At 48.6% G+C, this 14,261-nt stretch overlaps 1 protein-coding gene and 1 pseudogene across 1 annotated transcript; one reads left to right on the top strand and one right to left on the bottom strand.

Moving 5' to 3' along the window:
• Positions 1-203: 203 nt before the first annotated feature.
• On the bottom strand, positions 204-2,383 carry LOC122045307 (40S ribosomal protein S25-like). Its single transcript, XM_042605469.1, has 4 exons — positions 2,266-2,383; positions 2,106-2,180; positions 1,882-2,016; positions 204-590 (listed from the first exon to the last, which is right to left on the bottom strand). Exons 1-4 carry the CDS (start codon positions 2,266-2,268, stop codon positions 477-479), a joined length of 327 nt encoding a protein of 108 aa, XP_042461403.1. The 5' UTR covers positions 2,269-2,383; the 3' UTR covers positions 204-476.
• Positions 2,384-13,589: 11,206 nt separating this feature from the next.
• LOC122049770 lies at positions 13,590-13,763 on the top strand (annotated as a pseudogene).
• The last annotated feature ends 498 nt before the right edge of the window (positions 13,764-14,261 follow it).

Below are 14,261 nucleotides of genomic sequence, written 5' to 3'. Positions count from 1 at the left end.
TTGTTTTTCCTGTTGATGGGAATCTAAAAGAGCTGCTATAAACAAACTATTTTAGCTGTTTTTTCCCAGCAGCATTTTCCCTATTTACATGCCTCAATCTCAATTATAGCAAATGTTCTCTGCAATCAAATATAGAAATATCTACAGCATTAGGAATTGCATGTATCTGAATGTTTGATTAGTATTAGAGGATCCACCACAAGTGCACGCCAAGAACATAATCTTCTATCTGAAAACTAAGCTTACCATCCAGAACATAATCTGTAGCAAACACAAATTCACCTTGTTGTTTAGCCATTTAAGTTTAAGACTTCAGCGGAGAGAAGACTAAACAATTACAGGCACTGAACTTTTACTTGGATAACTGAGCAAGATTCAGCAAAATTATCTAAAAGAAGCGATAACCCATTTGTTGAATTAAAAGTTTGTTAAGCGAGACCGAGTCCGATTCCTAGAAAACTTGAACAGGACAAGTTTCAAGAATTGGTTGCTCTGGTGTAGATTTGCTGGCTCGCATGAGCAGATACCATCCTGATGGCACCCCTTGCCATCAGATCCTTGATTGCCCTCCTTGCAAGCGATCCATTAATCTGAAGATTGATAAAACTATCTCAGTTCAAATCATGATACTGAATTATGGATCCAACTATTTGCTTAAGGAACAAAGCAGTTCTCAACAATATACTAGACAGATGAATGATTATGTCTACTCCTTGGCAAGGCGACAAGGATGTTGATTGTGGACTTTCTGACATAGAAATACATATTCAAAGAATACCCACTTATTTTTTTGTGGAATAATCTGCAATAGCCCTATAAAACAACTCAACAGTTAACATATGCTATCAGGCACTGAGTTAGTCCTGAAGATAGTACCTCACTAGTCACTGTCCTAATGCAACAATCAGAACAAATTTTAGTGTCCTTTTAACGCGTCATTAAGTTCTCGTTAGAACTAAAAAGTAAACAATAAAAAACCAATCAAAAAAAGAAAACATTTTCAGACAAATAGAAAAAGGGAATACATCTTCGAGGTAATGAATAATAAGTGAAAGAATTGTCTTGTTTTTTCTTTCTTGGAAGAAAAGAAAGAGTTGGTGAAAATTTAAAACCCCAAAAGAAATTGATGCGCATTTTGACCAGAATTTCCAGTCAATCGTGCAAGATACTGTTTCCACTTGAATCGAATGGAAGCAAAATGCATGTTAGGGAAATTTCCTTGCATCCTGCATTTTTCACCCTAGAAAATAGTGAGGAACAGTGCCAGAGGAAGCCTTTCCTCACAAACATTTCTTTCCACCTCCCCATCTACTGTAGGAATTCAACCCTAAGCATGGCCAAAAAATGAATCCTATTAACAAATATCACTACAACCTTAATTTTAGGTCAGGTTAACTTAAAGTATGAAGCATTTCTCCAAAAGAAACCACAGCGCCGAGGCTCAACAAGTTGCTTTGTCCCAGAAAATACAGATCAAAATGTACAATTAATCAATATTAGATATCCCAAAATGCACTGCTTCATTTTTTGAAGCTGACAATTATACACGAAACAGTAATTGAACATGGGTGGTCAGTTGTGCAATGACATGAATATAAAGAATCAAAGTTCAACTAGTTGATTCTTTCTCTCCTCTCATTAGCATAAATTAGTAAAGCATTCATTTTAGTCGAAACTTGAGTCATTTTAGTCGAAACACAATAGTTATAAAAAAACAATTGGACTAGTGACAATGTTAACTAATCATGCAATCGAAAAACAAAAGCATAAGCTATCAACCAAATTATCAAAGCAACAATAAATTACTTCTTCTGAGCGAGAATGTTACATAATTCTGATCCAGATTCTATATCGAACAGTAAAAGCAGAAGGATCTCTTACCCGCAACCTCTCAGAGAGCACGGAAGGAGTTATCTGCTTGTACTTTGGAACTTCAGATAGCATCTTGTCATAGCTCGCCTGGTCGAAGAGGACCGCGTTATTCACCTTCTCCTTCTGCTTTCCCTTGCTCCACTTCTGCAATCCAAAACGCGAAGCACCGTAATAAGAAGAGAATTGGACGAGCACCGAAAACCCCTAAATTTAACAGCGTAATACACTCGTACCTTCTTCTTCTGCTTGCCTCCGCCAGATTTGGCCGGCTTCGAGGATGGGGGCGGGGCCTTATCCTTCTTGGGCGCCTGTTCCGAGAAGGAAAGAATCCATAAACAAATCGGATCACCAAAAACATCGAAGAAGAAGCCGGAAGCATCTAACGTAACTTACCATTGCTCTCGAACCAGAAGCGGAGAAGGATCGGGCGACGGCGCTTTAAGAGGAGCAGGCAGTCTGGCACTTAAGGCGACGGTTTTAGGGTTTCTCTAGCTACGCCACGAGATGTGCTATTTCATAATGGAGCTAAGCCCAAGCCCATTTATGTACACATTTCCCCGGTAAATAAAAAGCCCATTTATACGCTGGTGTGGTGCATGGTTCGAATCTCAGGATTGATGAATATTCTGAACCACTGGATATTCTGAAGATAAAAAAAATTGATAATTTTAATTAGCTTCATTGATTATTTCTAGCGTGATCGGTTTGACCCTATAAAATTTTTTTATAGGTATGTGATGGTCAATCCAGAGTCCAGCATCTTTGATTGCGTCCCTCCATTTGAAGAAAAAATTTATATAAATAAATTATAATTGGGGATTGAATCATAGATATTTAAGTGATAATTTAAATATTTATCGTAATTAATTCATAACTCTAAACATCAAGATGGATGCCTAAATGTATATAAATTATATTTCAAATTTACTGATGATCCGGTAGTAAAAATCCGGAATCCCATAAGGAGTCAACGCTGAGGGTGGGTCAAAGGATCTAGTGGTTCGCCGGAAAAGGGTAAGCCGACCGGACTCAGAAGAAAGGGAAATCTGATAGTAAAAGGCACCCTGGTAGGGACCAGGGTTCCGACGCTCAAATAAAACAGTGCGTAAGGACCGAGCGGAAGGAAGTGCCGCCCGGACGGCGCAAAGAATCAAGCTCGTCCGGACGACGTTCATCGCCCGCTCGGCGGGCCGGGCACCCCAGTCAGACAGTGGGTAAAAGACGGGGATATCTGCTGACAGCCGTCAAGTCGTATGGCTATGCCATACTTCTAGTCTGACAACAGGTGGTCCTGCCGTCACATCAAAGAACATGCTCGACTGTGGCAGCATGGTGTCAGGTAAGCTCTCTGACCGGTGCATACCATGGTATGGGCTGCTGACACGTACGCGCCTCGGTAGACGTGCATCAGGTCCTTCTCCATCCTATATAAAGAGGCTATTACTTCACCGAAGGTACAAATTTGGCAACCACTTTCTCCACCACTTACGGCAGGCGTCGGAGGTCGTCAGCCGGAACCCTTCCGGCTAGACTTTGTCTTGCAGATCGCCGAGCTTCGTTCGACTAGCGGAAGTTCACTCCAACGATTGGGGCGTCAGCGTGCCCGTGTCCCTTGGTTCGCGATTCGGACAGGATCAATGGCGTGCGTGGGAGCTCCGCATCCGATCTGAAACAATGGACGGTCGGACGACAACACACAGTAACGCTTTCTAGGGAAGAACTCGGCCCTGGTCGAGATAAGGGCCGCCAAAATTGTTGAAAAAAAGCAGCCGAACGGCTAGAGCAACAAGCAACATCTGCGTCGGGTGGCCGAGCGGAAGCACCTCCACCACCGTCGCATTCCACGGGCCTTATTTCGCACCCACAGGCCGGACCAGCTCGGAGATAGAGACTCTTCTTGAGACGAAATGCCAAGGCGAGATAGCAAAAAAGGGAAAGCTCCCAAGCGGATTCCCGAGCGGACCAATCGCCAATTCTCGGAGGCTATTCTACGAGACCCTCTACCCAAGCACTACGTGCCTCCGACGATAAGCGAGTACAATGGAACAACGGACCCGGATGACCATCCGGTAAGTTTGACAACATGACCACGCTCCATCAATACACCGATGGAGTGAAATGCCGCGTCTTTCTTACCACTCTCTGGGATCGGCTCAACGGTGGTTCCGAGGTTGCCGGACGGATCCATCAAGGAATTTCGAACGGCCTTCCTCCACCACTTCGCGAGTGGTCGGCGATATCAAAAGACAAGTGTCACCTGTTCGCCATCAAGAAGAGCCGAGAGAATCGCTCGAGCTTACATTCGGTGATTCAACCAAGTGGCGATGGACATCCCAACGGCCACCGGAGACGATGAACGCCTTCACACAAGGCCTTGCGGATGGGGACTTCTTCCGGTCGCCAAAAGCCGCCCAAGATTATGATCACATGCTACATCGAGCCAACGAATATATAAATGTGGAAGAAGCGCAAGCCGCTTGGAAAAAGGAAGCTCCGAGCGGGCATCCTCATGCCGAGCGGAAACAGACACCGCTCAGCAGCCCCTAGAGGACCGAGGGCCGATGCAATCCGATCCCCATGCTATATCTCACGTACAAGAGGTGGATGCCGCTCGGCCAAAGAAGAGGTGGACCCCTATGTTCGCACCCTCCATCGAGACGGATCGCACAACACGAGGGATTGCGAAGCCTTCCTTTATATCCAATCTGTTCCCGGAAAGCGAACGACGATCTCCTCCCATCGGCGGAGACATAGGACCCATGAAACGGATCGGACCCGCACCGAGACGACATCGCGAGACACCGGCGGCACGATCTCCAAGGCGGGAGAATCGCGGGCGTCAGAGAACAGTCCGACCGTCCGCTCGGGAAGAGGAAAAACAATACTTCCGGGCGAAATCAGTGTTGCGGCGGACCGACCGGAGGAGACTCAATCGAGCGAAGGCGGGCGTCAAGCACTGCAGATCCACGCGGTCATTGTAGCCAAGAGCGGGCAAGTGGACCGAAAATCACTTTCGGACCGAGGACTTGGAAGGAGTAGAAGTGCCCCAACGCCTTGCTCATTAAAGCGGTAGCAAATTATACCATTCACCGCATATTTGTTGACACGGGGAGCTCGGTCAACATCATATTCAAGAAGGCGTTCGATCGGTGCAAATTGATCGAGCCGAGCTGATGACGACCCGCTCTACGGGTTTCATGCAGCAGTTCGTGGGTCGGACGATCCGGCTAGCCACCTCAGGGAGAGGAGCCGCTCAGGAGGACCAGGACAATAAACTTCGTGGTGGTCGACTCTCCATCATCCTACAACGTCATTTGGGACGACCGGCGCTCGGCGAATTCCGAGCGGTTGTCTCAACCTTCCACCGAAGATAAAGTTTCCCGTGGAGGACAAAGTGGGAGAAGTGAGTGGAGATCAGCTAGCGGCTCGGCGGTGTTATATAGAGATGATCCGAGCAGAAGCTTGCTCCGCTCGGAAGGCGCCCCGAATCGAGGTAAATGCCATAACCGAGAAACCTCCTGCTTTAATTTATGATGAAAAGGAGGAAGTTCAGATCCATCCGACCCAACCGGAGGCCACGACTTTTATCGCCTCGGATCTGGAGGAAGAGCAGAAGGCAAAATCATGATGTCTTCCGTGGCAACACATGAGTTCCCAGAATCTCGCGAATAAGTGCGACATGAGTTGCATGTCCGACCGGACGCTCAGCCAGTAAAGCAGAAGAAAAGGGACTTCAGGTTAGAACAAAATGCCATCATCCGAGCGGAAGTAGAAAAGTTACATGATGCAAGGTACATCGCGAGGTGCAGTTCCCGAGTTGGCTGGCCAACGTGGTATTGGTCTCAAGCCGGGCAAGTGGAGGGTCTGCATCGACTTTCGAGACCTAAACAAAGCATGCCCCAAGGACTTTTATCCTCTGCCCCGGATAGACCAGCTGGTGGACTCTACGGCCGGCTGCGAATTAATTTGCATGCTTGACGCCTACCAAGGGTATCATCAAGTGCCGCTCGCCTGGGAGGATCAAGAAAAAGTAAGCTTCGTAACGGCCGACGGCACATATTGCTACAAAGTGATGCCGTTCGGATTGAAGAATGCCGGGGCCACCTATCAACGCTTGATGAACAAGGTGTTCAAGGAGCAAATCGGGCGGAATCTGGAAGTTTATGTGGACGACATTCTTATCAAATCCGTCCGTCGATCTTTTCAAGGATATAGAAGAAACCTTCCGAGCCTTGCAAATACGGAGTCAAGCTAAATCCCGAAGTGCTGTTCGGAGCTAAGGAGGCGCTTGGGGTATATAGTGACCGAGCGGGAATCAAGCAAATCCCAGCAAGGTGAAAGCAAGACATGCCGCCAAGAAATACAAGAGAAGTGCAAGGGTTGACCGTCGGATAATTGCTTTATCCAGATTCATCTCCACCGGCGCCTGCCATTCTTCAAGATCCTACGCAAGGCTACTAAGTTCCAGTGGGATGAAGAGTGTGACCAAGCATTTGAAGAGTTGAAGACATATCTAAATTCTCTACCTGTGCTGGCCAAGCCGATCGTGGGTGAGTCACTGTATATGTATCTGTCGTCAACTGAGCATGCTGTAGGCTCAGCACTTGTGAGGGCGAGCGGCGAGGAGCAGCCGGTGTATTTTCTAAGCCACATTTTAAAAGACGCTGAATCTCGTTACACTGGGCTCGAGAAGTTGGCCTTAGCTTTGGTTCTAGCCGCTCGGCGCCTTCGACCACACCATCATTGTCCGAACGAACAGTCCACTCGGAAGGGTGCTGTTGAATCCAGAAGCGTCCGGACGGCTTATCAAGTGGACGACAGAATTAAGTGAATTTGACATCCAATATCAGCCCCGCTCGGCGATTAAAGCCCAATCCTTGGCTGATTTTGTGACCGAAGTGCAAAGACCAGAGCCGGAGGCTATGTGGAGAATATATGTGGATGGATCCTCCACCCGGCTCGGAAGTGGGATCGGAATATTACTACTCTCACCTCAGGAGGAAAAGATGCACTTATCCATCCGGCTAGATTACAAAGCGACTAACAATGAAGCTGAGTACGAGGCCCTTATAGCCGGATTGCAGGCCGCTCGGCATGTGGGGGCCGGTCGGGTGATACTTCATTCGGATTCACTGTTAGCCGCTCAGCAACTCTCCGGCACCTTTGAAATCAACTGTGTTCGGCTTAAGCTCTACGCTGAGGCCTTTGAAAAACTCAAAGCTACTTTCCGAGAGGTGCTTATTCAGAAGATTCCCCGAACGGAGAACCAGGCGGCCGATGAGTTAGCCAAACTCGCGAGCTCAATAACACCGGTCGCCATTCAGCAACCAATTGAAAAAACGCTGCTGGTGGCGCATGTCGACCGGATGCAAGGCCTCACATTTCCAAGAGACTGGAGGACACCTATTATAGAATTTCTCAGTTCGGGCACCACACCATCCGATGAATATGCAGCCCGGCTCCTCAGAAGAAGAGCCGGTCGATTTACACTCATCGGAGATCAGCTTTACAAGAAAGCTTTCTCGCGTCCTCTGCTGAAATGTGTAAGCTCGGAGGACTCAGCTTACATCCTCCAGGAAGTACATCAAGGATCATGCGGAGGTCATCCGGGAGGACGCTCGTTAGCCAAAAAGATCCTCTTAGCCGGATACTTTTGGCCAACTTTACAAACAGATGCCGCTCGGGTAGTATCTACTTGCCTTTCATGCCAGAAGTATCACAACTTCTCTCACCGACCGGCAGAGGAGATGAAGGCATCAACCATCTCATGTCCGTTCGATCAATGGGGAATGGATATTGTGGGTCCATTTCCGATGGCGACCGGGCAGAGGAAATTCTTACTAGTGGCGGTGGATTACTTCTCCAAGTGGGTGGAGGCCGAGCCGCTCGCAAAGATTACTGAACAAATGGTTAAAAAATTCATCCGGCAACACATCATTTGCGGTTCGGCATCCTCGCCGACTAGTGTCCGACAACGGGCGGCAATTCACAGGGAAGATGTTAGAGGATTGGTGCAAGAGCTACGACATTGAGCAACATTTCACATCCGTGGCCTATCCCCGAGCAACGGTCAAGCCGAAGTCCAACCGGGAAATTCTTCGATTCTGCGCACTCGGCTCGACCATTTGGGAGGGAGTTGGCGGATGAAGTGCCGAGCGTCCTGTGGGCCATCCGAACGACGCCGAAAGAAGGAACAGGAGTCACACCGTTCCATTTGGTATATGGCGGTGAGGCTGTCATTCCGGTCGAAGTTGGAGTTGAGTCAACCCGGATCCAGAGCTACGATGATGACAACACCGAACGAAGAAACATGGAGCTGGACTTGGTAGAAGAGGAGAGGGCGAAGGCGTCCGTTCGGCTGATGGCATACCGTCAGCGGATGAAGCAAAACTACAACCGGCGCGTCATTCCCCGATCATTCCAGGTCGGCGATCTTGTGTGGAAGAAGATCAAGCCGGTCGGTGACGTCGGCAAGCTTAAAGCTCCATGGGCAGGCCCTTTCAAAATCATCGAAAAGCTCCGCTCGGGCGCGTATTATCTGGAGGATGAAAACGGTCGGCAGTTAGATAGACCGTGGAGTGCGAACCACCTCCAGCCTTACCGGGCGGGGTGAAAGGTGTATCACTATAAATCACCATGTGTACATTTTTCGACTGATTACTGAAAATGCAGAAATGAAAAGTCAAAAGAGCGAAAATAAGGCATTATCATCAAAAAACGAAAGCCCCGTGCCGCTCGGCCGGAGGTATATGGGTCGAGCCAAGCGCTCGAAATCGGGGGCCCCGTACCGTTCGAACGGAGGTAAATTATCTGAGCCAAAATGCTCGACGAAATAGACCATGAGCCGTTCGATCGGGAGTACGTTCTCCGCGCTGGGTGACAGGTGCGCTAAATATAAATGTATATACTTTTTCGTCGCCTATGTGCTTGCGATGCAGGAAGCAAAAAGATAAAAATACATTGAGCATTCTCCGATGAACGGTTCACCGTTCGGTCGTAAGGTTCATCCGAGCCGGGAGCTTGGACTCGAAGACCCCAGTCGGCCAGGCTGCGTATAGAATATAAGCATCGTTCGAACTTGAAGACCCGAGCTATTCGTAGGGTTGCATACTAGGGTGGCGAGAAGAAAAATCAAAACCTAGCGATCGGGGTGATAGCGGAGGTTATTGCACGAAGGCCCGAGCCGTTCGGCCGGTGGTAGTTCAGCGGACGGTCGACGAGCCCGTCGTTAAAATCGAGCCGCGCCGACCGGCTATAAAAACCGTCCGAGCTCGACGATAAATATCGAGGCGAGCCGGCGTCTATAAATAATCCGGCGGACGTCGGCAGGCCCGTCGTTAAAATCGAGAGCGCCGACCGGCTATAAAACCGCGTCGTCGAGCTCCGACGATAAATATCGAGACGAGGCGGGCGTCATAAATAATCCGGCGGACGTGTCGACGAGCCCGTCGTTAAAATCGAGACCGGCCGGGCTATAAAAACCGCGTCGAGCTCCGACGATAAATATCGAGAGGCGAGCCGGCGTCTATAAATAATCCGAGCGGCGACGAGCCCCGTCGTTAAAATCGAGAGCCGCGCCGACTATAAAAACCGCGCCGTCGAGCTCCGGCGATAAATATCGAGGCGAGCCGTCTATAAATAATCCGAGCGGACGTGTCGACGAGCCCCGTCGTTAAAAATCGAGAGCCGCGCCGACCGGCTATAAATACCCGCGTCGTCGAGCTCCGACGATAAATATCGAGAGACGAGCCGGCGTCTATAAATAATCCGAGCGGACGTGTCAACGAGCCCCGTCGTTAAAAATCGAGAGCCGCGCCGACCGGCTATAAACACTTGAAAGTTGGGACGAGGGAAAAATTTCTCGCTAAAATAGTAAGGAACCGAAGATTGTCTAATATGCAAGCCGAAAAGGTCATTACACAGATAATCGGGGCCGAACGGCAGGAATTCAAAAAGAAGTTAAACAGAAACGCTCCTCACACATCAAAATCAAAAAGAGCGTCAGGGATGTTGTCCATCACGCTCGCCAGGTCCTCGTCGGGGATGGTCAGCTCGGCAGGCAGATGACCTTTGGTCTTCAGATAGCCCACCGCCGCCTTAATGGCCTCCTCGAACGTGAGGGATATCTTGTCGGTAAACTTCTCTCCGAAGTCTTCTGAGCGGAGGAACGCCTTCCTCACTTCGTCCGAGCGGGCCGACTCCCTCTCTTGATATTCTTTGAGCGCGGCGTGGGCAGCGTCGCTAGCAGCTTGGAGATCCTTCAAGTCCCCATCGAATCTTTGGATGTCAGCCGAGCGGCTCTCTTTTTCGGTGGCCAGCAGAGCGTCGAGGTCCTTGATGCGTTGCTCCAGCCCCCGGATCTCCACCTTCATGTGGTCCATATCGTTGATGGCCTGTTGCTTCCGAGTGGTCACCGTCCGGATCTCCTTGTCTCGTTGTTTAATCATTGCTTCGAGCCGAACGACCTTGCTCGCCAGATCAGCAGCTCGTTTTCGCTCGGCTTCTAGCGATTTCTTGGCCTTCTCCAGAGCGGCCGTCGACTGCCTGGCATCCTCCGTCGTTTTTTGTTTCTTCAGTTCCTCCTCCAGCTCGGCTAACCGATCGCTAATGGCGATCTGCTCCACCCAGTTCTGCTAGCAAACACTAGCAGGTTAAAAACTTCAAATATGAGAGAAAGGAAGGGAGGGCCATACCCGATGGGCGATTGAAGGTTCTTGTCGCCGAGCGCCCGGAGTCAACTTGGCTATCGACTCGAGCATCTATCCAAGCTTGCGAGGACCCGTCGGTGATCATCTGCTCGAAACACCGGCCGATCGGCGTCGGCCATGTCGCCTCGAAGGGAGGCGCGAGCAGTTTAAAGTAGATTACGGCGCTCGGCCCACTCGAGATGGCCCGGGAAGAGGTGGGTAGCTCGCCTTGAGGCGTCGTCGAGTCATCGAAGGACCGGACGGCGGAACTTCCAAGCCGGCCTTCGGAGAATCTCGAGGGAAACCGTCCCGGACAGCACCTGCGCATCTACACCCTGCTCAGGTTGCGGCTCATCAAGTGTAAAGGCGGTGCGGATTCCGGTCGCCGGCGTTTCCGAGTGCGCAGCGGCACATCATTGCCCGTGGCCTCATCAGGAGGGGCGGGGCCCGGGGCGTCCGGGCTTCCGGGACCGTTGGCGTCCCCTCACCTTCTTCGCCGGCCGGATCGGCCGGAGCAAGACTCCGTTCGGCGGCCTCCTTGCTCGTCACCGCTTCAATCCGAGCGGCCTTCAGTTTGAGCTTCTCGGTGGCTCTGGCCTTCCACATGACCTCAGCTGCAGAAGCAGAGAATAAATCAGTTAGAACAAAATAAAAGGGGAGATAGGGAAGCTTACTCATGCTACAAGGCAGATCGGCTGGTGTAGAAGACAAGCCGAATATATGCAGTACTCCTGGGAGAAGCAGCTTGTCAATGTGATAGCGCTGACCGACTAGCTGTTCGGCCGCGTGGAGATAGTCTGCGTCACCTCTAAACTTGCCGAGCTCCGGTTGCGCAGGCATAGCCGTCTGCCACTTGGTGCGGAAAGTGGGCCGCTCGGGAAAGCGTATGAAGAAAAAATGCTCCTTCCAGTGTTTGTTGGAGCTCGGCATATTATCGAAAAGGACGAAGCCTATCCTAGATTGGAAAACAAAGGTGCCCCACTCGGCTTGCTTGGGATAGTAGAAGTAGTGGAAGATTTTTGGGGTTAAGGGAATGCCGTTCAGTTTGAACAAAACTACCACTCCGCTCAGCAATCTAATAGAATTGGGAACTACTTGGCCGAGCGGAATGCGGAAATAGTTGCAAACTTCTAAGAAGAATTTGTGAGGAGGAAAACGTAGTCCGGCCAGGAATTGATCACGAAAGAAGACAACAGTGCCGGACGGAGGATCATTAGGCCGATCGGAAGGCGTGGCTAACACTATTTCGTGGTCGGTCGGTAGGTCATATGCTCGAGTAAGTCGCATGGCGTCTTCCTCGTCGAACCGACTTTCCATGTTCGAGTACCAAAGACCCGGAACACCGCCGGTTGACTGCGAGGTACTGGTCATGATCGAAAGGCCAGAATGCAGGATAGAAGAAAATGGTTCAAGCGATGGGAGAAAACCGACTGACAAAGATGATTAACAGAAAGAGGAATGCGTCTGGAGCGAGAAAAAGGATCTTACAAACGCGGGAGATGATCGGAAGTTGCCGAGCGATCGTCGGAAAATCTGAGCACGAAGTCGCCGGCGAAGGAAGGAGTGACAGGAATCTGGAAACGAAGAAGACGAAATGCGGCGGAAACGGAGTCAAGGGTCTTATATCGCCGCCCGGAAACGATCTCCACCGTCCGATCCAGGTCATCGATATCGAGGTTGTCATCGGATCGTCCGTTTCAAACGGCGGCTGTCCCATCGGAAGTGACGCAACCGCCATACTCTGACAAATGCACGGTCGCCACGTGTCAGCCGGTTACTAGCCGCATTTAATGAGCTCCTCTTACCGTGCGCAGAGCACGTGATGGGTAGTGTGGGAGAACAACGGACATCGATTCCAAGAAAATACAAGGCACGGACAAAGTATCGCCGAACGGACAGATATCGCCGCTCGGAGGAGCATCCTTATGCATGGCCGAGCGGCCTAAGGCAATGATCATTGTTCGACAGATCGGCGGTCCAGTCAGTCGGACATTGCCTCCTTCGACTAGACTCGATAGGAAGGCAAGTGATCCGGTAGTAAAAATCCGGAATCCCATAAGGAGTCAACGCTGAGGGTGGGTCAAAGGATCTAGTGGTTCGCCGGAAAAGGGTAAGCCGACCGGACTCAGAAGAAAGGGAAATCTGATAGTAAAAGGCACCCTGGTAGGGACCAGGGTTCCGACGCTCAAATAAAACAGTGCGTAAGGACCGAGCGGAAGGAAGTGCCGCCTGGACGGCGCAAAGAATCAAGCTCGTCCGGACGACGTTCATCGCCCGCTCGGCGGGCCGGGCACCCCAGTCAGACGGTGGGTAAAAGACGGGGATATCTGCTGACAGCCGTCAAGTCGTATGGCTATGCCATACTTCTAGTCTGACAACAGGTGGTCCTGCCGTCACATCAAAGAACATGCTCGACTGTGGCAGCATGGTGTCAGGTAAGCTCTCTGACCGGTGCATACCATGGTATGGGCTGCTGACACGTACGCGCCTCGGTAGACGTGCATCAGGTCCTTCTCCATCCTATATAAAGAGGCTATTACTTCGCCGAAGGTACGCAGAATACAAATTTGGCAGCCACTTTCTCCACCACTTACCTGACTTGAGCGTCGGAGGGTCGTCGCCGGAAACCCTTCCCGGCTAGACTTTTGTGCAGGATCGCCGGAGCTTCGTTCGACTAGCCGGAAGTTCACTCCAACGATTGGGAGTGTGCCGCGTGCCCAGTGTCCCTTGGTTCAGCGATTCGGACAGGATCAACTGATAAGTGAATTAAAAAGTTTGTCGTCTACCGTCAAAATTAATAAGTGGAACTCGGACAACTGAATTATAAAAAAATAAATGCTCAAATAAGATTCCAGATATTTAAATAATTCTGGTTTTTATAACATTCTTATGGAAATAAAATTACGTTAATATCTTGTTATATATCAAAAATATAAACTATTATAATTTTTTTTAGTGTCACAATATAAAATTGATAACACCATGAATAGAAAAAAATTATAAATACTTTAGGCCAGGACATTAGAAAATATATCTTTCTTGACCTTTTAACTAAGATCAAGTGTAGTTTATATTCTTATCAATTTAATGACTGATATAAAAAAATAAATTAATTTTTTAGGAGGAAGAATCTGTTATAGTTATTTACTGTTAAGATTTTTGAATGTCGTCTTTATATTGCATTATTGCATGGGCCTAACTAATTTATGTATATTCATATATATTAGATTACACAGGTAATAAGTGTGTGTAATAATAGTTAATTTTGATAAAATATAATAACTAAATTATATTGGAAAAAATATTTAATCCTCAAATACATGATTTTCTTACATCAACCCACATTTTTAACATAGATCCTTAATAGGAGATTTGCAGAGGGAAAAAAATCTTCCTATCATTATAAGTTGATCCGATTTATTTTATTTCAAACTTGTGAATAGACTATAAAGAATATTTGAGATTAACATATTTGCTACAACTTATTTTGAAGAGACTTTTTTTTGCTTTTTTTCTTTTTCTTAAACCTCCCCTCTGAATCCGACATTCAATTCTCTGATCCTGTTTCTCATAGGACTCCTTTCATATTCAAACTGAGAACTTAAGAAACAATTGGTGTAGAAATCAGCAAATCAACCTCATAAATCCTGAAAGTTCTCCACAAAGTAAGAATAAGTTGAGGAGAGACATTCTAAAATTTGA

This window comes from Zingiber officinale, chromosome 2B, assembly GCF_018446385.1.
Source record: "Zingiber officinale cultivar Zhangliang chromosome 2B, Zo_v1.1, whole genome shotgun sequence".
In the NCBI taxonomy this organism is placed as follows: domain Eukaryota; kingdom Viridiplantae; phylum Streptophyta; class Magnoliopsida; order Zingiberales; family Zingiberaceae; genus Zingiber; species Zingiber officinale.
The sequence above is the reverse complement of the archived record's forward strand: the minus strand, read 5'-3'. Positions and strand labels throughout refer to the sequence as shown.